Source organism: Chinchilla lanigera, unplaced genomic scaffold, assembly GCF_000276665.1.
Source record: "Chinchilla lanigera isolate Chin_1 unplaced genomic scaffold, ChiLan1.0 scaffold00081, whole genome shotgun sequence".
In the NCBI taxonomy this organism is placed as follows: domain Eukaryota; kingdom Metazoa; phylum Chordata; class Mammalia; order Rodentia; family Chinchillidae; genus Chinchilla; species Chinchilla lanigera.
This window is the reverse complement of record NW_004955482.1, coordinates 677,465-702,001: the sequence shown is the minus strand read 5'-3', so window position 1 is coordinate 702,001 and position 24,537 is coordinate 677,465. Positions and strand designations below refer to the sequence as shown.

Here is a 24,537-nt window from a genome sequence, read left to right as displayed (position 1 = left end):
TGTGATACTCAGATGTGAGCACCTGAGTAGGCACACGGGGGGGGGGGGGGTGCGGTTGGTGAGTGAGTAGGGGACAGCCTGTGGCCAGCAGCCTCTGACCTGTGTGCTGTGCATCTCAGGGCTAGGCCCTGGGTTTGGGGGCCAAGGAAGGAGTAGGAGTAGGTCTGCGGGAGCCCGCCCAACAGACCCATTCCAGCAGGGGCCTGGTGAGGCCTGAGGTATCAGCAGTTATGTGGTTTATTGACTTGGTTGGCAAAGTGTAGTAACTTTTTCTGGATTTTGAGAGTTTAATGTTTTGGTGTGTACTGATTCTTAGTTGGAAGTTGGTGGAGAGCTTAGTAACTGTCAGAGTTGAGTTCTGCTACAAGTGATAGGAACAAATAACAGTCGCCCAGGTGGACTGGAGCTTGGGGAACACGGTCCAGGGCTGGCATGGGACTTGGTGGTGTTTTTGGAGGCCCCCACTTCTCTTGTTAGCAGGGGTCCCCTCCAACTGTTCTCCTGGGCAGGTGGCTCCTGCAGCTCAGCTCTCTGCTGTAGCTCGAGCTGTTAGTGAAAGTGAAGGAAGGGACAGATCAGCACAGTGGGTGCCTCTAGCCCCTGGGAGGAAGTGGGTGCTTCCCAGAAAGTCCTGGCCATGTTCCTGCCTGCATGCTAGCAGTCAGATCCTGCTGCTGGGGCTGGGCTGTGGTCCATGGACCTGGTGGCTGCAGAGTGATGCTGTGGTGGGTTCGAAGTCTTAGCCACGTACAGTGATGTAGATTGACGTCTTCATGGATGTTTCACTGAGTCAGGGGCGTCTCATGGGGTGGGTTAGTGCAGGGAAATTAGAGAGCTCAGGAGGAGCTGCTTTGCATGAAGTTTAAACTCCTTTTTTTTTTTTTTTTGGTCATTTTGAGACAGGGTCTTGCTATGCAGTTCAGGCTTGCATTAAGTTCACTTTGTAGCCCAGGGTAGTCTTGAACTTACAAAGGCCCTTCTGCGTCTGCCTCCCGAGTGCTGGGATTACAGGCGGGAGCCACCACGCCCGGCTGAACTCCATTTTGAGAGCGATTTGATACCTTTCTTTCCTGACACTGGTTTATTTTCTGCTTGTGTCTGGGTCTTTTTTTTTTTTTTTTTTGGTGTTTTTGGGACAGGGTTTTGCTAGGCAGTTCAGGCTGTCTTGAACTTACTTTGTAGCCCAGGCTGGACTTGAACTTGCAACAATCCTCCTGCCTCAGCCTTCCGAGTGCTGGGATTTCAGGCTTGTGCCACCATGCCTGGCTTGTCTGGATCTTCTGAGTGTCAGTAGTGTTAGTAACTTTACCCTGTGCAGTTGTATAGTCATATACCCTTTTCCATCTGCACCTCCTGCACACCCCTGTCCACCCCACACCCTCTGCCCCTGAAGAGTAGTGTTGTCGTCCGTGGAGTGGGCAATGATTTAACAAATCACACCAAGCACCAAGTGTTTGTTTGGTCCTGAAAGACGGGTCAGAGATGCGTCTGCCCCACAGGTGAGAACGCCCATGCTCTGCCCCAGACTCCACTAACTTCACCCTGTCCGCCGGGTATTCTGACCTCCTGGGCAGTGGCAGGAATACAGTGGTGTGTGAGTGTGTCTTGTCACCTGGGAAGAGACTGCTTCACTTCTTCACGAGGGACACACTTTCTTGGACCTAGACCCTGGTAGTGATTTCACGGTTTGTGGAGACTTCCCTTCTCCATGTTTGTTATTTTCTCACGTTCTGAGGAGCCAATTTAGATACTGAAGCAGATGTTTATATATTTGACCAAATTTTATTTAAAGGAAGATTCCTAAGTGGAACCCAGAGTGAACCAAATTAGCCGCCTGGACTTTCCCTTTCCTCTTCCTGAGTGCTCTGCTCTGGCACTGAGCAGTCGGAGGGCAGAGGAGGCATGATGAACTTCCAAGTGGGTGCTGCCAGGGTGGCACCTGTGGTCAGCAAGCCTCAGGGGCCTGGGGGCTGTGAGCTTGGCACCTGGGTGCCTCCACAGCCCTGGTGGGTGGTAGAGATTTCATAGGAAGGAGCAAGCACTTTGTGCATGGAGAGGGAGAGCTGGTGTTTGCATGTGTATTTGTTTGTGAGGGAGGAGGCAGAGGTGAGCATAGCTGTCAGTGGAAGGAGCTTTGCAGAGGGGGCTGCTGCTGAGGAAGGGTTGTGCAGCCCTCCTGACTGGCTGAGAGCTGCTCCCCCCATGTGGGGTGCTCTGTGAGGGGGGCCACTTTTCTGCTACAGGCCCAGATCGGGGTTGTCAAAGAGCTACAGGGTTTGGGTGGAGTCTGGAGAGCGTGGAGCTGGAGGGCTGAGGAAGGCACCCTCGGCATGTGCCCCTCCCTGAGGGGTTGCAGCCCTCCTGCTGTGCAGCTTTGCAGTGATGGGTCACTGTGTGTAGCTTCTGTAAGGCCTGTGCAGTGTTGGAGAACCAAGGTTGTGGTTTACCACCCGACACAGGAAGGGAAACCATGCTTCTCTTGTTCCTCCTTGGGTAAAAGCCATCCTGTTCAAACTTAACCTGAGAATTTAAGGAGCTCACTTTCAGCTTGTGTAGTAGCGTAGCTCTGCAAGAGTCTTGACACCTGAAGGTGCATAGTAACTTTGAGACGCTGCAGCGGAGCCTCACACGTCCCTGACTTCTAGTGATGATTATTTCAGTGGAAGACGAAGAAGAGACCATTGAGGAGGAGGAGGCACACGAAGGGATTGTTGACCACCACACAGAGCTCTCTAATCTGGCCAAAGAAGGTAGGCTGTCATGATCTTACTGAAAATCGCTCTTGCTAAACTTAAATAGAGAATACTTTGCAGGTATAAATGCGGCACTGTGTGGAGGGGAGCATTAGCATGGCCAGTTGTGTCCCCTAGTTGAAGAAAGAGCTCTCTGTGGCCATCCTACAGTCTCCGTCGATCTCCATTGCTCTTCCCCTGCACCTCCGTGTGTGTGCCCTGCTCTGGAGTTTATCTGGGTTGTCAGACACTGATGGGAGCGTTGCTTTCTCTGTCCAGCAGCGTTCCATGTGTGCACATGTCTCCAGTCACCTTGGGGCTGTCGCTGGGCCTTGGTTCCCACAGTGCTACTGCTGTGGTCTCTGTGTGCCCAGAGGGTGGGCGTGTAGGGCAGCACAGCCCGTGCAAGCAAGCAGACAGCTTTTGCATCCGGTCCACTGTGGGGACAGTGCTGTCTTCACCTTGGCAGTCTCTAGGTCTACTTCTCTGCCAGCACCAGCATTGTTCATATGCCCCTGCTCACTGCTTTGCCCAGTTTAGTGTTGGGCTTTCTTTTTCTTAGTGAATTGTGTGCTTTCTGGATGTGACTTCTTTGTTGCTTGTGTATTGTACCGATCTTTCCCAATCTTTCCAAATCATTGCCATTGGGGTAGTGTTGTGTTTTGTTTTGTTTTGTTTTTTGACAGGCTCTTGCTGTGTAGTCCAGGCTGGCCTTGAACTCACTATATAACACAGGCTGGCATGGAACTCAGGGTGATCCTCCTACCTCAGCCTCCCAAGTGCGGGGATTACAGGTATGGGCCACCATGCCTGGCTCAGAAGACCATACTTCTATCCATAGGTGATTGGGTGGGAGCTCAGGCTTTTTGTTTTCTTTGCATTTAGTTTTGATACTTAGATTTTCTGAGAATTTGTCCATTTCATCTAAGTTTTCTTTTTTGAGATTGAACTTTTTCAGTAATATACCTTAGTTTTGATCAGATAGTGGGTTTTGTGTTTCCCCCTCCTGCATCCTGTTGAGTCAGCTTTTCACGGACCCATCTGCACATGAGCTATGTGTGCTTAGGCAGCCTAGTCAGCACCTCATGATGAGCGTCCTCCGTGTGTGCACCATGGACACCCGTTGGCTGAGGTGGTCCTCTCTTCTGTGGAGATCTCCTCTCTTGGGAGCAGAAGTCTGCTCCTGTTTCTGGCAGGCTCATCTTCTGTGTTGAGCTGTGTTGTGAGGTACACAGGTCTGCTCTCCATGTCTGCACTCAGGCTGTTCCTGGCTGTGACTAACTTGTCCACTGAGTTTCAGATCTGTCACGACAGCCGGTTCCCAGAAGCCCTTTCTTTCTGGTGCTGAGGGTGGAGCCGGGGCCTGGTGCCACCCTGAGCCGTAGCCCTGCCCACCTCGGGCTCCTTATTCACATCTTGTCTTCTGTTTCTTTGCGTGCTGTCACCGTTGTAGTCCGTCGGGAAGCCCTGTATGTGGATGTCTGGAGGCCCAGTCCTGTGGTCTTTGGCACGTTCTGGTTTCTGCTGTACTTTGTGACTGTGACAGTTGATTGGCACTTCTAGTCACAGCTCTAGGCCTCCAGAGTTGGGCTCTGTTCCCTTCTAACTTGTGCTCCTTATTTATGGTGTGTTTCTTGTAACAGCATATAGTCTGCTTTTTTCTTTCCATAGTTGGCCAGTGTCTGGAGTGTTTGGTGTATTTGTATTAAATTTATATCTGTTCTAGTTGGGCTTACACCTGTCAGAATTTCAAAATTTTTGTTCTGTTTACCAAATCTATTCTTTATTCATCCCTTTATGCTTGCTTTAAGCATTAACCAGGTACTTAAGTGTTATGCTGTTTTATCTTCCGTTAGTGTTTTAGCTGTTTTGTGTTTAATTTGTTTTTTTGGTTTTTTTTGTCTTTGGTCTTTTCTTTTTTTGGCTTTTTTGAGATAGAGTCTTGCTGTGTAGTTCAGGCTGGCCTCAGACCATGGTAGTCCTCCTGTCTTAGACTCCGAAGTGCTGGAATTACAGGCATGAGCCATAATATCTGGCCTTAAAAGATTCCTATCTTAATTTATAAGGAAAAGGTTTCAACCTTGTGCCAGTAATGGGCAACAATTTTAGTTTTTAGAAAACATTAATGTGCTTTTAGGAATTGCAGGTTGTACATCTCTAATCCAAAAATCCCAAATCTGAAATGCTTTGAAATCCAAAACTTTTTGAGCACTGAGAAAATGATGCTCAAAAAGTTTCAGATTCTGGAGCATTTGAGACTTGAGATGTTTCTAATTATAGACACTCAAAATCTGAGAACCTCAAATCAGAAAAACTTGAGTCTCTTTTAGTCCTCCCTAGGGGCAAGCAGTCTGTGTGTGCTGTTTCCCAGGGCTGTTGTGGCCAGGAATGGGTGCAGCTGCCCAGTGCCTGTGCTGCCTGCTGTGCTCTGCCTGCTTCCTGCTGCGTCCAGTGCAGTGTCGGGGTGGGCCAGTGCTAATGTTCTCCTGCCTCTGCAGCTGAGCTGCCCCTCATGGATCTGGTGAAGCTGTACGAAGGTGCCTTTCTCCCAGGCTTTCAGTGGACACCGCCTGAGCCTGTCAAGGAGGAGTCGAGCGGAGAGGAGGGTATGTTTCTTGCAGTGTAAGCCAAGATGTGTGCATGGACCAGTGTAACAGATTTAGTTTGATAAAAGAAACAATTGGAAGTGTATTTAACATGTAATTTTTAGTTGAATAGACTAAATTCTGTTTACTTAGACCTAAAAAGTGCTATTATTAGAACTTGGTCAAGCTGTAAAGGATGTGGAAATTTGTGTGTGTTTTCATTACTGGAGGTTGAACCAAGGGCCTTTGCATTGAGCTATGGCCCTAGTCTTTTTTTTTTTTAAATCTAATTTACATTAATTTAATTTTATTATTGTTATCTTTGATTTTCTTTTTTGATTTTTTTTTTTTCCGGTACTGGGAATCAAACTCATGACCTCGCACTTGCCAGGCAGGTGCTGTGCTGCTGAGCTAAATCCCCAGCCCTGATTTTCTTTTTTGAGACAGTCTTGCTGTATATTCCAGGCTGATCTTGAACTCATGTATAGGCTAGGCTGGCTTTGAACTTGTGGCATTCCCTTTGACTCAGCCTCCCAAAGTGCTGGGATTATAGGAGCGTGCCACTACACCCAGCTTGGAACTGTTTCTGCCTGGGGTTCTAAGTTGTTGTTTAATGGACCTCAGTTTTGTCGCATTTATCCTGGTTGTGCTGTGTTCATGTGACGCTTGCATTTGGAGGAGTTGCCTATGCACTAGACGTTCTGGGCAGATGCACAGGGTGCACTAAGCACATGCACCATCCTGTGCTGATTGCTAGACACAGGCGCATGTGAGGGGTGGCGGGGACTCAGGCCCTTCAGCAAGGTGTCAGGGAGGGGGACTCCTCGGCTCCAGTTTTTTCTTTCTTGGTGATGGTAGAGGGGAGATCACTAAGCCTGAAATACCTGTAAATCTGTGGATGATACTGGATCCCTTTCTCAAGTACCAGGCTATTGGCACATTGTGCTGTGAGGTCTTTCTAGAATGGCCTTAACTCTGGTGTCTCACAACAGTGCTGATTTATCAGATAGCTTTAAAAACTGAATTACAAGGCCAGGATGGTTGTAAATTCCAACCCAGCCTGGAACTCTGTTTTACAATTGGGAATGTAGCTCAGTGCAAAGGCCCTGGGTTCAGTTTCCAGTACTACAGAAGCCAAAACCAAAACAGCACAGAGAATGATTGCTTCTGTGAAGTATTCCATTTTACTATGTTTTCCTCTTCCCCATCTCAAGGCTTAGGCTCATAAAACTCACCATAGCCCTGTCCCTTGTCCCCTTGCTGTTGCAGATATGGAGGACTGCCCAGGGGACAGGGAGACACGCAGGGACCTGGTCCTCATAGACTCGCTGTTCATCATGGACCAGTTCAAAGCTGCAGAGAGGATGAGTGTCGGCAAACCCAACACCAAGGACATCGCAGAAGTCACTGCTGTGGCTGAAGCTATCCTGCCCAAGGGCAGCGCCCGTGTCATGACTGCGGTGAGGCGCTGGCCAGGCCTGGGGCCCAGGCAGGGCTTTGTGCATAGGTTGCCAGGGAGCTCTGTGTGCCTCCGGCCCCCAGATGAGTTCTGTGTGCCTCGTGCTTTTGCTTTTTCTTCTGTTTCTCTAGGTCACCTGTGACTATTTAATAGGTGTGTCGTGTGGCTTCTATTTTATGGAGCGTTCACTGGGGATCGAACCCGGGGCCTTGGCCCTGAGCTGCATCCTCATCCCTTCTTTTTTTTTTTTTTTTTTCAATTTGGAGACAGGATCTTGACAAGTCACTAAGTTTCCCATGCTGGGCTCTGACTTGCGATCCTCCTGCCTCAGCACCCCCCACCCCCCCAAGTGCTGGGATGCCTAGGTGCCTGCTGCTGTTCCATCTGTGAGGAAAAGTTTTTGTGGTTGTCTTGGCAAGCAGCTGTGGCCTGGCTGGTCTCTCCTGCAGGTGAAGTTCAGTGCTCCATCTTTGCTCTATGGCGCCCTCCGGGACTACCAGAAGATCGGCCTTGACTGGTTGGCCAAGCTCTACAGGAAGAACCTTAATGGCATACTGGCCGATGAGGCTGGGCTCGGCAAAACGGTGCAGATCATCGCTTTCTTTGCTCACCTCGCCTGTAATGAAGGTAGGGCCCTCTGGTTTTCTAGAGAAGTGCATGTCTGCTCAGACTAGCAGCAGGTGTGTGTCTGATTGAAGGTGAAGGCTGGCCTTCCGATCCTCTTTGCTTCTGTACAGAGTATGGCTCAGAAGTACTTATTCCCAAGGGATGAGGTGGTGGCACCTTTAGTCCTAACTACTTGAGAGGCTGAGTCAGGAGGATTGTTTGAGCCCAGGTGTTCAAGGCTTATTGAGTTAATATTATCCCTTAGTTATTATAGGCTGATCAGGTCTGCAGTCTCCTGAATGAGTGTGCAGCGAAGGCTAATAAAAAGAGGCAAATGGAATGATTTCAGGGCTCCAGGAGGATCAAAGCCTTCTCATAGAATTCAGGATTCTTTCAGGGCTAAGACCAAGCCCTTCTCTGTGTGGCCCGTATTTATTTGGTTATCAGAAGAAGGGAGGGGAATACCCAAGAAGGGCGGAATCACTCAAGGACTTCTCTGAGTAAGGTATTCAGTTAATCCTTAATAAGGATTAAATTAATCCTTGCTAGAGTGAGATGCCTGAGGCTATAAGTCTTTATGTAGTTGGATCCAGGTGACCTTGGCTGTGATCTTCTCTTATCCTTAAGTCCTGCTTGGGGCTGCTTCATAGTGATCTCCATCAAAGGCTGGCCTTGGCAACATGCAGAGCAAGATCCTGTCTCAACAAAGAAAAATTTAAAAAGTTCATTGTATAGACACAAAGCTCATTCACAGTTAACATTAGGTGAAATAACTCAGTTTTACTTAAAAGTCTTATGTGATACAAAAACTTGCCTGTTGCAACTCAGGGTGACCCTGCAGGGTGGGGAGCAGGTGGCAAGCAGCTTACACTGTTGGTGAGTGAGCAGAGGTGGAGCAGTGCAAGCTCCCAGCCAGCCTGGTGGCAGTGTGGCCACGTGCTCACTTTTGCCCCTGCAGCTTGGCCACTCCTCCTCCTGCCTCCGTGCTACCATGTCCAGGCCCCAGGCCCACTGGGTCTTGAGGGTCCACTCCTGTCCACTCCTAGCTGTTGTGTCAGGCCCAGCACACTACTCTACCTAAACAGGGGGCATGTGCCATGCATGCCTGCTGCCCAGCAGGAGAGGGCAACAGGACAAGGCCTGCTGTTCTTCTTTGTTAGCAGTGTCCCCCCTCACTGCCAGGCACAGACTCACAGCAAGCGCTGTTTTGGGGGAGTAGACACAGCCTGGTCCTGCTGGCATCTAAGAGCCTAGGTGGGGCACATTGGAGGCGGGAGGTCAGCATGGAGCAGGGTGTCAGTGACACTGGGCCCGAAGGACACAGAGGCCCTGTGGGTCTCCTGGAGTGGGGGTGTGGAGCGTGGTTTGGGAGTGGCTTCTGCATCCTTGGACACTGGTCAGTCTTTAGATATACACAGAGGATCAACTCTGGGCTCTGTGCTTTCCCGCATTGACCACTTTCAGTGTCCCAGTTTTAAATGTAGTACTTTAAAGTAGATGTATTTGTGTACTTCAGGGCGGAAGAACCGCCTGGCCTCACTGTGTAATGTTCAGGTGGGGAAAATACTAGCGTGTTTTACTATATTTACAACAGCCACTATCCCCCTTCTCTGCAGGGGACACATACAGGGTGCCATAACCTTGGTAAGTCATGTCTTTTCCAAGTTGAGAATGTCCACTTTTCCATGTACAGAATCCTTCATGGCTCCTCTACATGGCTGGGCTGTATCACCAGTCTTGTGCAGTTATGACATGAGTAAGGGCTGCAAGCGCACAGGCAGTATGGCACCATGACAGTTGATCTGGTGCCTGAGGAGGCTCTGGGCTTAGATAGAGAGCTGCTCAGAGCAGTGTGTAAGTTAAACTTCAGAGCTGTGTGTTTCTGAAACTTCCTAGTTCATGTTTTTATTTCTTTTTTTTATTTGGTACTAGGACTCAAACTCAGGACTTTGTGCTTGCCAGGCAGGCACTTGTGCCGCTTAGCTATATCCCCAGCTCCTAGTTCATGTTTTTATTTTTTTATTTTTTATTTACTTATTTTTTGTCTTTTTGAGACAGGATCTCGCTCTGCAGTTCAGGCTGATCTTGAGCTCACTTTGTAGCCCAGGCTAGCCTCAAACTTGCAACAATCCTCCTGCCTCAGCCTCCTGAGTGCTGGGATTACAGGCGTGCGCCACCACACCCAGCTTTACTTCATGTTTTTAGATGATGGTTGATGCTCGGTAACTGAAACATCAGGAAATGGAGATGACTGTGGTAAATATAGGAAGAATTCTGTGCTTCTAAACCCAGGGATTTTGTTTTGTTGAGCATGTGAGTCTGTCCCCCACCCTTAGGCCTTGTCTGGTGGTAGCCTCTGCCAGCCACTTTTCCCAGGCCTTGGCATGCAGTAGCCTTGGAGAGAGCCCAGGTAATGCTGCCCCATATCCCGAGCATGTTCTGTTATAATTTGAGAAAGTGTCTCGTTAAGTCACCCGGGTTGAACTTGCCATCCTCCTGTCTCAGCCTCCACAGTAGCTGTTTTATGCTGCTATGCCTGGCTCATGCTTGTTCTCACTGTCTTGCTTTCTCTCTCTCTCTCTCTCTCTCTCTCTCTCTCTCTCTCTCTCTCTCTCTCTCTCTGTGTGTGTGTGTGTGTGTGTGTGTCCTCCCATTTCTGATGTTTTTTTGAAGCAGGGTTGCTATATTGCAGTCTGACCTTGAACTTGCTATGAAACCCAGGCTGGTCTCAGACTTTCAATCCTTCTGTCTCAGATTCCTAGAGACATGTGCCCCGTGCCTGACTTTTTTTCATTTTTGAAGGGACAGCCTGTTGTATGTCCTGCCCTGCCTCCTTCTCAGGTTAATAGACATGCTCAAACACAGGTCCATAACGGCTTCCCTTTTTAAGAACAGAAAGGAGACCTATGTAGGCTTTCTGTTTCCTGTCGTGTAGAGAACCCTATCTTGTTTGAGGGGTGTTATCTTACTTGTGTTGCTGTGCTTTGAAGGGTTTACTGTCCTCTTCTGTTTTTCTTTGTGAAATTTCTATTCACATCCTTAGTTCCTTTTCTGAAGTAGGTGAAAATGCTGTGTGCGTAAACAGGAGTGGCTGTTGATGCATTTACTGAAAATATTTTTAAAGCTTGCTTTTTCTGCCTTTCACCTGATTTCAGCTTCATGTATGGTGCAGAGGTTGAAATCTACTGTGTCTTTTACTACTGAGTTTTCTGAGCACTTACTTTGGGTGGCTTGGGAGTGCCCTGACTGGAGCGTGCTGCTGAGGAGCAGTTTCAGCAGCGCTGCGGGGGCTCAGCCTTGTTTGAGTGTTTCTGCAGATGTCCTCCTGGGCTCAGGTTGGGGTCGCTGTGGTTGGGGGTTTAAGCAAGACCTAGTTCCAGTGGTGCCTCTCTTTCAGGAGTTTACAGGGGCCTCCCCTGCAGCAGGACAGTGGGAACCATGTGCCTGACACTCGGCAGGCGATGGCTCTGAGGGACAGCACCTACTCTCCTTGACACCTGCCTTCTATGTGGGCAGGTTTTTCTGACACCTGCTTCTCAGTCTCTGGTCTTGGGGCAGGGTGCCTGGGCTTGGCAGGTTCCTTAGTGGTAGAGAATTCTGTTTTTTTTCCTTTTGTAGGTAATTGGGGCCCTCATCTTGTTGTTGTAAGAAGTTGCAACATACTCAAGTGGGAACTCGAGTTGAAACGATGGTGTCCCGGGCTCAAAACCCTCTCCTATGTTGGCAGCCACAGAGAACTCAAAGCAAAGAGACAGGTATCTTTTTTAAAAACCATGAAATGAAACAGAAAGCCATCTTGGTATTTATAGAAGAAGAGTTCTGGAACGTGAAGACTTGCTTATTCATGTGGCTACAGCTTTGAGTCCCTGGATAGTGTACAGGACAGAGCTGGGTGTGCTCTGCCTTGGACCCGCTACTTGCCACATCTGTGCTGCATCCCCATTTCTGAATTCCAGACCCATACAATAATTTCTACGGAAGTTTGTGGACCAATGAGTTTCCTTTGTCCCCTACAGTTTCTAGTGCTAGGTCCTATGTGGGTGTGCATATTGGTCACAGTTTTTTGTTCCATATAGGACTTTTCCTTGCCATTAGACATTGTTGTTTAGTACCTTGAGTCATGTTTTCTCTTTTTCTATTTGTCTTGGTCTGTTGGTGCTCCCATGGCACAGTACTACACATGAGGTAATTTATCAGCTAGCGAAGCTCTCTCTCACAACTCTGGGTGCTGAAAGCCCAAGCAAGGTCAGGGCCTGGGCAGGTCTGTGGGTGAGGGCATGGCATCACTTTCCAAGCTGGTGCCATCCCCATGGCCCTTTCTGAGGCACTGACCACTCAGGAGGGAGGCAGAGACAGGCACACCTTGTAGTGGACCACACAGATCTAGGAGGACAAATGTTCAGATAATAGCCTGTCTCTTATTACTGACTTGCTCTTAAGCTGACAGTGCAGTCAGTTGCAGCCTAGATACTTGGTTTGTTACGTCTGGACTACAGTTTGTCCTAGCTCAGATTGGACACTGTGAAAGCTGTCCTGCTGTGATGCCCTCTCTGATAATCCCTTTATTGATGGCTGGGCTGTCAGTGCCTCCCGAGGTGCTGTAGAATCTCAAGCATGTGCCTGGCCCTCAGCAGCCTGGGTTGCACTGCTGTCCCCTCCACAGTGCTCCACTGTCACCTGGACAGCCGAGTCATGAGAACTTCAACGGAAAAGCACAAGTTAGGAGTTTGCCATCTGGTGAGGCTGCCTCACTAGCTGTCAGGGCCAATGTGGCTCTGGGGCAGATGTGCCTGCTTCAGAGGAGAGGAGAGGAGAGGAGAAGCGTGTCAGCCTAGCCATTTTCTGTGCAGTAATAAAAGTTGTTCAGAGTAGCACATTTTCCTATGAGCACAGCGCGGTCCAGCCTCACACTGAACGCTCTGCCCTGTTGAACCAGCTGTCATTGTCAAGGACCAGGCCAGAGGGTGATGGGCTCCTTTTTGTGCCACAGGATTGGACCAAGCCCAATAGCTTCCACGTCTGTGTCACGTCCTACAAGCACTTCTTCAGGGGCTATGCTGCCTTCTCCCGAGTGCGCTGGAGGTGCCTTGTTGTCGATGAGATGCAGCGCGTGAAGGGCATGGCGGAGCAGCACTGGGAAGCAGTGTTCAACCTGCAGAGGTCTGTCTGCCCCTTAGTGTTGTCACTGCCGCACAGCCCAAGGGGCCTGTGATCACTGCACCCCATTCTTTAGGAGGAGCGTAGGTCGTTGCAGACACACACGAGCTTGCCTTTTAGCTACAAGGAGTTGCCCTTCTCCTCTCACAGCCCACAGAGCTGTGGAGCCCGCAGAGCATGTGTGCTCACATTGGCTCCTGGAGCTGAGCTCACCCCTTCCCGGCCTGGCTGGAGAGCAGTATGGCACTGTGTGTTGGGAGCCCAGCATTGCTTGCTCTCCTTACAGCCAGCAGCGCCTGCTTCTGCTTGATGTGCCACTGCACAACACCTTTCTGGAGCTGTGGACCATGGTGCACTTCCTCATCCCTGGCATCTCGCGGCCCTACCTGAGCTTCCCACTGAAGGCGCCCAGCGAGGAGAACCAGGATTACTATCACAAGGTGGTCATCAGGCTGCACAGGGTACGTCTGCACCTATACCGGTACACCAACCTGACTGCCAGGGCATTGCTGCTTCATTTTGGGGGAGAAACAGGTGTTCTTTTTCTTCAGGTGACACAACCATTTATTCTGAGGCGGACAAAGAGAGATGTAGAGAAACAGCTGACAAAGAAATATGAGCACGTGCTGAAGTGTCGCCTCTCCAGCCGGCAGAAGGCTTTGTACGAGGATGTCATCCTGCAGCCTGGGTAAGTGCTGCATGCTGTCCGTCTAGCTGTGAGGAGATGTGTGCTCCGGCCTGTGTTGGAGCTCCTGTCTGTAGGGCTGGGCCTGGAGTGGGGCGCTGGTCTCTCTGAATCCTCGCCTCTCTCAGGCTGGCAGTGACTACCCTCTACCTTGCAGCTGCTGCACGTGTAGACCCTTATCTTTTGAGACAGGGTCTTGGTAAATCACTAAATTGCCCAGGCAGGACTCGAACTTGTGATCCTCCTGCCTTGGCCTCCCTAAGTGCTGGGATCACAGGTGTGTGCCACCACACCTAGACGTGCCTCGCACCATTCTGCACCCTTCTGAGTCTTCCCTGGGCTGCAGAGCAGGGCACTTGCCCTCTGCCTTATCTCTTCTCATCCTCCTCCCTTCATGGCCCCTGGGATGCCCGAACCTCCCTGTCCTGGTGGCTCCTGGAGCTTGGCAGGGTGTCCTATGGTCCAGGGAAGCTGAGTGAATAGTGGGTGCAGGAGGCCTGTGTGGGCATCAGGCTTTCGCTGCTAACCTAGCTAGGGTCCCATGCTCCCTGCGCAGGACTCAGGAGGCTTTGAAGAGTGGGCACTTCATCAACGTGCTGAGTATCCTGATGAGGCTGCAGCGCATCTGCAACCACCCCGGACTCATTGAGCCAAGGCGCCCGGACTCCTCCTATGTGGCAGTAGCGCTGCAGTACTGGTCTGCCTCACTGATCCTGAAGGCGCTAGAGAGAGACTTCTGGAAAGTGAGTGTGCGGAAGCTACTGCTGTTGCCGCTCTTACCCAGGCACATTATAGATACTGCCCTGCACATCACCACGTCCTGTACTCTTTCTGGGTTGCCTGTTCTGCACATTCTCTCTAGTGGAATCCCTTGGCTTCGTATGTCTGACTCCTCTTATATAGCACATTTTCAGCGTGCACCCTCTCTATAGTAAGCACTGGGACTTCCTTCCTTTCGGAGACTGGATGGTGTCTACTCGTGCAGTGGCCCATGTTTGCTTGCCCTTCCTCACCTCATGGTCTGCTGTGAGTGGCACTGCTGAGGGCACTCCTGCTGAGTTTGGATGCTTATGGATCCTGTGCCCTCAGGAGCACACTGGGGGTGCAGTTTTGGGTCATGTGCCTCTTTCTGGCTATCACACTGCTGCTGATGGTGCCACTGTGGCCAGGCTACCTTCCCTCTCTCCCACACCCCACCCTGGCCAGTGTTCTCTTCAGAGATGCTCAGCCTCCTGATGAGCACGAGGTTACTCTCGTCCCAATTCTAGGAAGCAAGGTGGCGGTGCTGGGATGGTAGGGTGCTTGTTCTGGCCAAGGCAAGACTGGCTGCTGTTGGACTGAGTGCTGTGTCTTGCTGCACTCTCCTTCCTGCCCCGTGGGTCTGCCCAGCCCTTCCCTTCTCCTGTCTCCCCACTCTGGCCCCTTGCATGCTTGGCCAGAACAAGAGAGCACTCAGCCCATCTGTGCTGCTGCGGAGCTGCTCGGCCGGGCCCCTTCCTCATAGTGGGTTCCTATTCCTCTGCCACTTCATGTCATGCAAAATGTGTTTTTCCCCCTTTAGGAAACTGATCTTTCTATATTTGACCTCATTGGATTAGAAAATAAAATCACTCGCCATGAGGCAGAGCTGCTGTCTAAGAAAAAGGTGACTCGGAAACTCATGGAGGATATTTTCACCTCACCACCTCCGGCAGCCCGGCCAGTGGCAGTAAAGCTGAAGGCCAGTAGGTATGCGGGCCTGGGTTAGAAGTGGCACGCTCTGGTCCTGCCTATACCCTGCTCTGAGGAGCGCCTGCAGGCTGGGGGGTTAGGCCACCCCTTGACCTTGGACTCTCAGTGGTCTTGTTTGGTTATCGGCTTCTCCTGGCAGTTGCCCAAATGGCACAGGGTTAGCGCACGTAGCCACCTACAGGCCCCTCCTGGGCAGCACAGTGCAGCTGCTCACTGCCCTTCTTGCTTGTCTGTGGGCTGAATTCAGTCTGGTGCCAGCTATGGTGGCAGCTGTTATGCCCTGGTCAGATGTCAGAGTCATGAGGGTGGGCCACTGATAAGGGCAGGCAGAGGGTCCACACTGGCCATGGTGACACCAAATGACAGAAAATGATTTTTGTAGGTTACTAGGCTGGAAGGGACAGATGTATTAGATGATAAAGTTATCATATAAATGACTCAGGACAGCTAAAGCTAGAATTAAAAATAAGCAAAATCTTGTATTTGGGTGAAAAAGAAAATGTAAATAGGTAGTTTTGAGACAAGGGACCAATCCCCTGAGCCCACTGTCTGGGGAACATGGATTCATCTACCTGTGCTTTCTGAGCTTCACTAAAGGCTTTTGGTGCCTTCTCTGCCTGCAGCTTTATGCATGGGTTTTGAATACTACCATTACTGTTTTGTAGGTAAAGAAAAAGTGTGCTCCATTAGGGGAGAACCCAGGGTCTCTGCTCTTGAGTAGCACTTCCATGGGTCCTGTTGTGTCGGGCCATGTCCTGAAGCGCCCTCTTCTCCCACAGTTTAAGCAGGGTGACTTTCTCCCACTTGGCTCTTCCTGTAAGCTAGAGTCACATGGGTATTCTGTGCCAAAGATATTTTTTCTGTCTCACACAGTTAGGTACTTAAGAGCCAAGGACATACTCGACCCTGGGTGACCAAGAAATAGGGTCAGTGTACCACGTTTGTGAGCAATTTTGTCAGTAGCTCTCAGGGGTGATAGTGCTCCTTGGAGCAGCATGTAGACCCCCTCCCCACTCCTCCAGCCTATCCTTCCGGAGCTGGGAACCGGACATTGTCCTCCAGGGTGGTGCTGTGAAGTGGGGCTCTCTGCAGCTGAGTGAGTTCTGTGTCTTCCTGCTTGCCCAATGGGAGTCTAGGTTGTTCCAGCCTGTGCAGTATGGCCAGAAGCCTGAGGGTCGCACCGTGGCATTCCCCAGCACACATCCACCCCGGACAGCCAACGTTAATGCTACTGCTGCTGCCCCACAGGGCCCAGTTCGAGGGCGGCCACCTATTGCCACATTCTCCGCAAACCCGGACACGAAAGGTATCACCACCTGTTGTCCACCCTCCATGCTGTGCAAGGCTTGGGGGTGGAGCGGGGCTTCCAGGTGCAGCTCCCGAGGCCTTGGGCACCTTCTCTTTCTTGTGCTAGGTTTTTCCTCTGTACAAGAAACTTCATTCCCAGTTGAGCTGAGTGTTGATGATGATGGCGGCAGAGCATTTTTCCTTTGTGTATGTCAAAGTCATTCGGGAAACTTCCGAGAAAGTCTGTTCTTGTTACAGTTTGTACCATCATTCCGATTTCACTGATGATTACTTTGGAGAGGATAGGGTGAAACGGCAGGAAAGGTCCTAAGAGGCATTCTAGCCTCCAGCCGAAGGTCCTCGTGTCAGGTGTCCTGTGTCTTGTCCACTTGAGATAAGCAAACAGCCAAGGCCACAACTGCAGGACTTATCTGTATGATAGGACGGATCGTGCCTACACTTCTCTGAGTTTGGGAAGTCACTTGGATGACAGTAGCTGGCCAGGCTGCTCCAGCCCTCCTTCTTCTCCAGGAAAGGCCCTGTGTGTTGTTCAGCTGCACTGATGATGGGCTGTTTCTCACCCAAGGGACATGATCGGCCTCTCCGTGGTTTTTAGGAGAGGGCTTCTCATTTGAGAGCTGTGTGAAGTAATGTCTGTGTAATTCTTTAAAATTCGGGTGTGAAGTGTTGCATTTTATGAGAACCTCTAACAGCTTTGCACAAACCAACCTTATTGATTACAGCGGCAGCAGCCCCGTTTCAGACCTCTCAGGCTTCCGCCAGTGCTCCTCGACACCAGCCCGCCTCGACCTCCAGCACAGCCACAGGCCCAGCCCACCCTGCGCGACTGCGGGTGCAGACCGCTGCCCAGGCCTCTGCCACAGGCCCGCCCCCGCCCCCGCCCCAGGCGCCCTCGCTGGCGGCTGGGCAGAGCGCGCCGCCCCAGCGGCTGGTGCTCACCTCGCAGGCTCAGGCCCGCCTGCCCAGTAAGTGGCCTCGCGTCCAAGGGCTGCCTTGTGGCCCCACGCTGTCAGGAACTTGGGATGTCTGAAGAGCCTTTGCTGTCTACTGCCTCTCTCTGTCCCTCTGCCCAGGCCTAGTGCTGCCTGGAGCTTGGCACCCGCCAGAGGCCAGTGCCGGGCCCTGCTCTCTCTGCTCTTTTTCCTCTCTGCCAGCTCTGCTGTCCTCCCCTGCCCTCTCCTCCCTTCCCCTCCCACAGCTGTGCTCTGCTGCTGTGTGGACAGGCATTAGCTGGGTTCTGTCTCTTAGCCTGAGGCCCGTGAGTGGGCATTAGGTCTCAAGACACCCTTCGCGCCTGTGGTCTCTCTTGTCACCAGCTTGAACTGGAGCGAATACTTGCTCAGCAGAGATATTTGGAAGTAACTTGGGGTCGAGATATCAGCGTTACACATTATTTTCCAGCATAGAGCTTTTTACTGAAGCCAGTGCAATTAGCAGAAACGTGGATGTGTATTCCTTTTGCTGTGGAATTTACCCTCACGCCTTTCCTTGTTATATAACAAAATCCTTGAGGCATTTCCAGAGAGCTGGAAAGGGAGAGAAGTACAGGGGAGATGCCGAATTCTGGGAGACCCCAGTGTGAGCCTCTCTGCTGTTGCTCAAGTAAGGAGCAGTGTCCTAGGCAGCTGCCCAAGGGGAAGACCTTGCATGGCACAGGCCTGAGGCGCAGTCTCTCGTGTGTGGAGGGGAATGCGTGATGCAAGCACTTCTCACGTCAACTGTTCTTCACATCAGGCTGAGGAGTACTAGCGGGGGTTTATATTTCTGTGCAGAACTCTGTGTTTCATTTTCATGTTCCCTCCTTGTTGACAGCATTTCTGTGGGCAAAACATCTTCAGATACTTTTTCAGTCTTCACTAACTGTTCTCTTTATGGTGTCACTAATCATTCCGGCATGGACCTTCTCAAGTGGAGCACTTAAACTGGCCTATTAATTGTTGGGTGGAAACTTCTCAGCTGCTGCTTAGTTACAGGCTGTTTTGAGTTGGGTACTTATGACACTGGGTTGTATATATTTTTTTAAAGTTTAAGCAGTGTTAAGTTTCACATTTTTCACAGTAAGTCTTAGGTTGAGTCCTATGATCTAATTTGAATTAATATGAAACTTTGTGTCCTACAGTTTATGTATTATTTATTTATTTAAAAACATTCCTAGACTTTGAAAAAGTTACAATGTAATCAAAACTATTCATCACAAAGCTTTAGTATCTAGTGATACAACCTTAGTTGCCTCTGTGAAGTAAACTGGACACATACTTTTTAAATTTCTGTAAATTCTCTGAAAAAGTTGGTACTAGTGTACAAGTTTATGACAAACAAATGTTTGCTATTTTTGTTCTGTTTTTGTTTTGAGATGCTGTGTAGCTCAGGCTGCAGGCTGGCCTCTACCCTCCTGCCTCAGCCTTCTACATGTGTGGGTTACTAGCTGTGCCTTAGCAGCACACTGGGCAGATTTCTACTGTTTTTTGATGTTTGTTGTTTGGTTTTGGGGAGGCAGGAAAATAGTTCTTAATAATTTGGTTAATTGTATTAACATCTGATGTCCAAAATTCCTGCCAGTTAGGATTAAGTAGACTGTAACCATTCCAGTGCAGTTTTGTGGTTTTTTTCCCAATGTGATTTTTAATAGTTTCTTCTGTTAAAAGTTACTTTCTTTACATGGTAGAAAACAACACCTGGTAAATGTTTTTAGGTCTCTCAGTTTACTGTGGACAGTCATTGTTTACCATAATGGTTGTGTAACAGCACCAAGCTTTTCCCAAAACGGAGTTCCTTCACATTTCCTTCTGCGTCTCCTCAGGTGGAGAGGTGGTGAAGATAGCACAGCTGGCGTCCATTGCGGGGCCACAGAGCCGGGTTGCCCAGCCAGAGACACCTGTGACTCTCCAGTTCCAGGGGAACAAGTTCACTCTGTCACACAGCCAACTGCGGCAGCTCACGGCAGGCCAGCCCCTGCAACTGCAAGGTAGGGACAATGGTGGTACCAGTGCTGACTGCGAGCAGAGGTGTAAGTGATGGGATGATGTGGGGAGGACTTGGACCTCTCAGGTCCAGGTTCTCCACCTAGCTGCAGCACTAAGATCCATCTCCTAGGGGCTATTGGGGACCAGTGAGATGGCATTCTGCCTGCTTGACAGGCACTAGGTAAATGATAAGCATTCATATCAGTAGCCTCTGAAATAGTTTCATGTTTTGTAGATCAGGATAGAAATATTTGCTGCTTTGTAATATTTGCCTTACTTTTCTCATTGCTGGGACAGAATATCCAATACTGGTTAAAGGAGGAAAGGTTTATTTTGGCTCACAGTTTGTAGAAGTTTCAGTTCAAAATGAGCCAGCTCCAAGGCAAAGCAGCATGGCAGAGGGGCCTGGCAGAGGAAAAACAGTCCATGGCAGGGCAGGCAGGAGGCTGCTAGCAGCAGCAGCAATGGCGGCAGCAGCAGCAGCAGCAAGCCTGTCTTTCTCTTTTATCCCATGTGGGCTGCAAGCCTTTTGGGTGGTGCTGCTAATGCCCAGGGTGGGACTTCCCATTATCTACACCCACAGCTATGCTAATTCCAATCCATGAACTGATTTAGTACCACACACCCTTAATCCCAGCACCACACACCCTAGATCCAGCCAGTGCTGAAAAGCCCACATACGAGTGCGCGTAAGGCTTTGAGGGGACATTTAGACACAAGCTGTAACAGTGTTAGTGGTAGATGAAGTGTCAAAAAAAATGCCAAAGGTTTATTGAGTTATATATATCAGAAATTACATAAATTTTTCCTACAGTTTCTTTTTGAGATGGGATCTCATGTTGGGCTTTGACCTTGGGGATTCAGGTGATCCTCCTGCCTCAGCCTCCTGAGTAGCTGGAACTGTCACTGCCACCACCAGGCCTGGCTAGAGTTTTTAATTTCCAGACCAAAACTTTCCAGACCTTTGGCTGAGAACAGTAGTTTATCCTGCTTTGGCCAAGATTTCAGGTGTCCATGGGGGGAATGACGCTAGGCAGTGGTGGTGGGCCCCTAGTCAGTGCACTGCTGTGAGAGGTGGTAGCCATCTGATACGAGCAAAGCAGGCTGTCATCAGCTGTGCCTTCTTGGGGACCACCTGTCATCAGACTGCTTGAGCAGCTGAGCTTTGCACTGATGGGTGTCAGGGTACTCAGTCTCCCATTTGCCCTCTGGCTTGTTGTTGAGCTGTTTGGAAGTGCCAGTGTCGTGTGGCTGTGACACATGTGCGCCTGGGACTGACATCCCCTGGGTTGTGTGTTTGCAGGCAGTGTTCTCCAGATTGTATCTGCCCCTGGGCAGCCGTACCTGCGTGCGCCTGGCCCTGTGGTGATGCAGACCGTGTCACAGGCAGGTGCTGTGCATGGTGCCCTAGGAAGCAAGCCTCCGGCCAGCGGCCCCAGCCCTTCACCCTTAACCCCACAAGGTACAGTGTTCTAGGGGAGCAGGGGCTCTGCAAGGAGCTTCTTCCTGGCCATCTGTCCTCTGAGTGGTTGGGGGCCTGTGCATTCAGCTATAGGACTTCTCTGTGACATTGTCGCTGTGACATGGGACATCACCCTGGTGGCCAAGATGGCAGCTTGGTTTGCTGTATTTCTCTTTTGCTCTCAGAAACGAACATTGCCCCTACTTATCTTGGCTCTTTGTTTTGGTGTTGGTCTGTAGAGCAACTTTGGAAATGAAGCAGTGTGCTGTTGTGTCACAGACACACCAAGAAGCAAGCGAGCCTAGAGCTCCCTGGCCAGGCTGGGATGAGTGTTACTCCATGTGCAGGGCTCCACTGCTTCTCTAGCTGGCCAGTGCCCCAGAGCCATTAGCCTCCCTGCTCCTCACTCTGCCTGCTGCTGGCTTCTCAACAGGCCCAACTCTGCTGGATGAGCTGTGTCCCTGAACAGGTGGTGGGTGGGTTGGCTATGTGATGGCAACAGGCAACCTCATGGCTGGTGTACCTCCCTGCTCAGGGCCCCAGCTCTAGCCTCACCTTGTAGCCCTCCTCTGGGTGCTGGGGACAGGTGGGCTCGGGGCTGGGAAGGGTCTCCAGTGGGCAAGGCATGCACTCTTTCCCTACAATATTGCCCAATGCAGCCCTGCACCCTTATGGTGACAGCCTCTCTGTGCCAGGTTCTCTGCTCCAGAGTTGGCCACTTGTCTCCTAGGGAACTGGGAGCCAGCTACCACACCCTTGCTTCAGGCTGCCACACCCCTTTCTTGTGACCCTTCTTTGTACCCAGACGCTGTACACTCTGGCTTTCCTTCCCAACTCTGTTTTTGCATTTGTAGTTGGTGTTCCAGGGAGAGTGGCAGTTAACACCATGGCTGTTGGAGAGTCTGGGCTGGCCTCCAAGCCAGCCTCCCCTGTTGGAGGGCCAACTCAGGTAAGGAACTGGACTTGGGAGTGTGCTCTTGGATTGCCAACAGGGGGCACCTAGGCAGTTGGCTTCCAGAAGCTGTGTTGTGTGTACCACCTGGCCTGACGGCTCCTGCGTCCTCATTCTGTTACAAACCACAGAAATGCAGGTCCTCTTTCAAGTGCAGAATCTTGATATATATTTTATTTTTTTTACATACTGGAGATTGAGCCTAGGACCTTTGTCCTGAGATACATCCCCAGCTTTTTTTAAGATAACTGTTTTGAGACAGGGTCTCACTAAATTGCCCAGACTAGGCTAGAACTCATGATTCTCCTGCCTTAGCTTTACAGAGTGCTGAGATTATAGGTGTGTGCCGTCACACCTGGCTCAGAATCTTGATTTTATTTATTTATTTTTTGATACCAAGAATTGAATGCAGGACCTTGTGTTTGCTAGGCAGGCACTTGTGCCCCAGCCAAGAATCTTGGTTTTAAAAATACATTTCTAATGAAAAGTTAAGCTGGAGAGGGAAAAAAGCTGGGCTGTGTGATTAGAGACTTTTTTTCCCCAGTGTTTTGTTTTTGTTTTTGTTTTTTTTTACAAGGCTTTATGGGCATCAGAAGTGCTTGCTTATGTCTCCAGGGAAAAGCACCCGACCTTTTTTGCTATGTCGTGGGTTGCTCTTCCCATAGAACAGGAAACTTGGGCTATGGGTGTGGATGCTGCACGGAGGGATGCCAGTTTGATGAGGAGGTAATGTGCTATGCTTCTCGAGTAACCTTTTTCATCGTTTTACCATTTTTGGTAAAGGAGGAAAAGACCAGACTTTTAAAAGAGCGGCTGGATCAGATTCACTTTGTCAATGAACGGCGCTGTTCCCGGGCTCCAGTGTATGGCAGAGACTTGCTGGGGGTGTGTTCCCTGCCAGGCAGAGGGAGGATGCCATGGCACCTGTGTCTCGATGGCAGCCTCGGGAAGGGCACTGGGCCATTGAGCTCTTACCCGTCACCCTCAAAAAGTAAAGGAGGTCTGATTTTGACCCTGAATCAACGCCAAGAATCCCTCCAGGATGTTCTTGACAGGTATGTTAGACTGTATGTGTTGTCACCCTGGTCTGGGGCATCCGGGTAGATGATGGTCATCCTGTGCTGCAGACCATCTTCTTCATCTTGCCCTTTCAGAAATACGTTTCATGAAGACAGACGTATGTGGGATCATGTATTGCCAGGGTTCCACTCAGAGCAGGCTGAGAAAAAGCCCCCATGGGCTGTGCTCCTCTGGGCCTCGGCTAGGTTTTGTGTAAAGGGCAACCTGTCTGCCATTCCTGCATGCTTGTTCTATTTTCTTGCTCAGCCTCAGGACAGTTTCTTCCCTTCTTGGGCTCGCTGCATTTCTCCTGCTAACTTCTCATCCAAAGGGAGGCTCTGTTGCCCTAAGCCTGGTCAGCTGTCAGGGTCTGCCCATTCCGTACTGCATAGGTCAGGACTGGCTGGCTGGAGAAAAAGAGTCCTACGGGGCCTCCCAGGCCTAGAAGTAGCTGTGGTTTCTGGTCTGTGTTCATTAGGTCGTCAGCTTCATACTCTCACGGGCTTCTCGCTCAAATGCTCCTTATCCTTAGAGAGCAGAGGTGTTTTTTTTCAGTGGCACTTCTAGGATGTCTTTCCAAGAGATAGCAGGCTGCAGTCCCAGCATTCCCAGCTCAATGTGAGTTTCAGACTAAATCGCCATCTCTGAGCTGTCCCTGCAGTTGGGGCAGTACTCCATGTTGACACTTCAGGCCAGGGCTGTCTGATGTGCTCCTGGGGTGGCTGTGCTCCTTGGGTGGCTATTGCTGACCAGGACTGGTAGGGTCTGCCCCTGTGCTATAAAGGATGATGCCACCCGGTGGTGGCCACTGGGTGCCCTGGCTACTTTTCTAGACACTTATGTAGTCAGGGCTCTGCCCTCATTCCAGAGTCTCCTTGCCCACCATGTGGTGACCCCACCTTCTACCTCTCAGGGTGGCCTGTGTGATTCCTCCGGTGGTGGCTGCGCCCCCCTCTCTGTGGGTGGCCAGGCCGCCTGCCAGGTACCGCTGCAGGCTGCGGGCCCTGCAACAGCACCTGAGAGAGCATACTGCCCCCTATCTGCGGCAGCTGCGGCAGCTGACCACACTGCGCTTGTTGCAGTTCCCTGAGCTGAGGCTGGTGCAGTTTGACTCAGGTATGGTCCAGTACTTTTGGCAACCTCCTCTGGGGTGGGCCACACTTGCTTAGACTAAGAGATGGCTCATCACTCTTCTGTTTCCTAGGAAAGTTAGAAGCGCTGGCAATCCTGCTTCAGAAGCTGAAGTCTGAAGGACGTCGTGTGCTGATTTTGTCCCAGATGGTCCTTATGTTAGACATATTAGAAATGTTCTTGAATTTTCATTATTTGACCTATATAAGAATCGATGAAAATGCCAACAGTGAACAACGGCAAGTAAGTAAGAAATTACCTTGATGTCATTTGGGTTTCAATCACATTCAGTTGAGACTCCAGATTTTAACCCAGTCTTTAAGTGCTGTGTCGATTCAGTGGTACCCTGGCCTTTCCAAGGAAAAGAGCTTTCCAACAATGTGAGCCATAGAAGGTCTCTTCTCCCTCCATGTGTGTACATAAGCTCTGTCGTCAGCTAGGTGTCTTAGGACAAGAGTCAGGACCTGCAGTCATCAGAGGACAGGTTTGGCATAATTTTGGAGGTGGCTACAGAGAAAAAAATGTGAGTGCAGTTAGACTGACCTACAACTGAAGAAATGCAAGAAAAATGGTGATAATTAAAGAAACGTACGTTCAAATGATGTACCTACTGTTTCCTTATTAAATTTGCCAAGGGTGGGGGCTGGGGATTTAGCTCAGCGGCAAAAGCGCCTGCCTGGCAAGCGCAAGGTCGTGAGTTCGGTTCC

At 50.3% G+C, this 24,537-nt stretch overlaps 1 protein-coding gene across 12 annotated transcripts in view; it reads left to right on the top strand.

The window, feature by feature from the left end:
• The window catches only part of Ep400 (E1A binding protein p400), a 107,016-nt gene that overhangs the window by 44,330 nt on the left and 38,149 nt on the right, over window positions 1-24,537 (top strand). For 9 of the 12 annotated variants that reach the window (XM_013503604.1, XM_013503603.1, XM_013503600.1 and 6 more), the window contains 18 exons: window positions 2,661-2,750; window positions 5,231-5,338; window positions 6,587-6,777; window positions 7,226-7,403; window positions 11,001-11,137; window positions 12,373-12,542; window positions 12,826-13,000; window positions 13,091-13,227; window positions 13,781-13,967; window positions 14,786-14,952; window positions 16,092-16,261; window positions 16,986-17,228; window positions 19,064-19,228; window positions 20,530-20,688; window positions 21,543-21,637; window positions 22,424-22,695; window positions 23,613-23,815; window positions 23,904-24,073. In XM_013503604.1, coding sequence (XP_013359058.1) covers window positions 2,661-2,750; window positions 5,231-5,338; window positions 6,587-6,777; window positions 7,226-7,403; window positions 11,001-11,137; window positions 12,373-12,542; window positions 12,826-13,000; window positions 13,091-13,227; window positions 13,781-13,967; window positions 14,786-14,952; window positions 16,092-16,261; window positions 16,986-17,228; window positions 19,064-19,228; window positions 20,530-20,688; window positions 21,543-21,637; window positions 22,424-22,695; window positions 23,613-23,815; window positions 23,904-24,073 — 3,017 coding nt within the window. The remainder of the gene's footprint in view (window positions 1-2,660; window positions 2,751-5,230; window positions 5,339-6,586; window positions 6,778-7,225; window positions 7,404-11,000; window positions 11,138-12,372; window positions 12,543-12,825; window positions 13,001-13,090; window positions 13,228-13,780; window positions 13,968-14,785; window positions 14,953-16,091; window positions 16,262-16,985; window positions 17,229-19,063; window positions 19,229-20,529; window positions 20,689-21,542; window positions 21,638-22,423; window positions 22,696-23,612; window positions 23,816-23,903; window positions 24,074-24,537) is intronic. The other 3 variants (XM_013503608.1, XM_013503607.1, XM_013503606.1) reach the window with 1 other exon arrangement.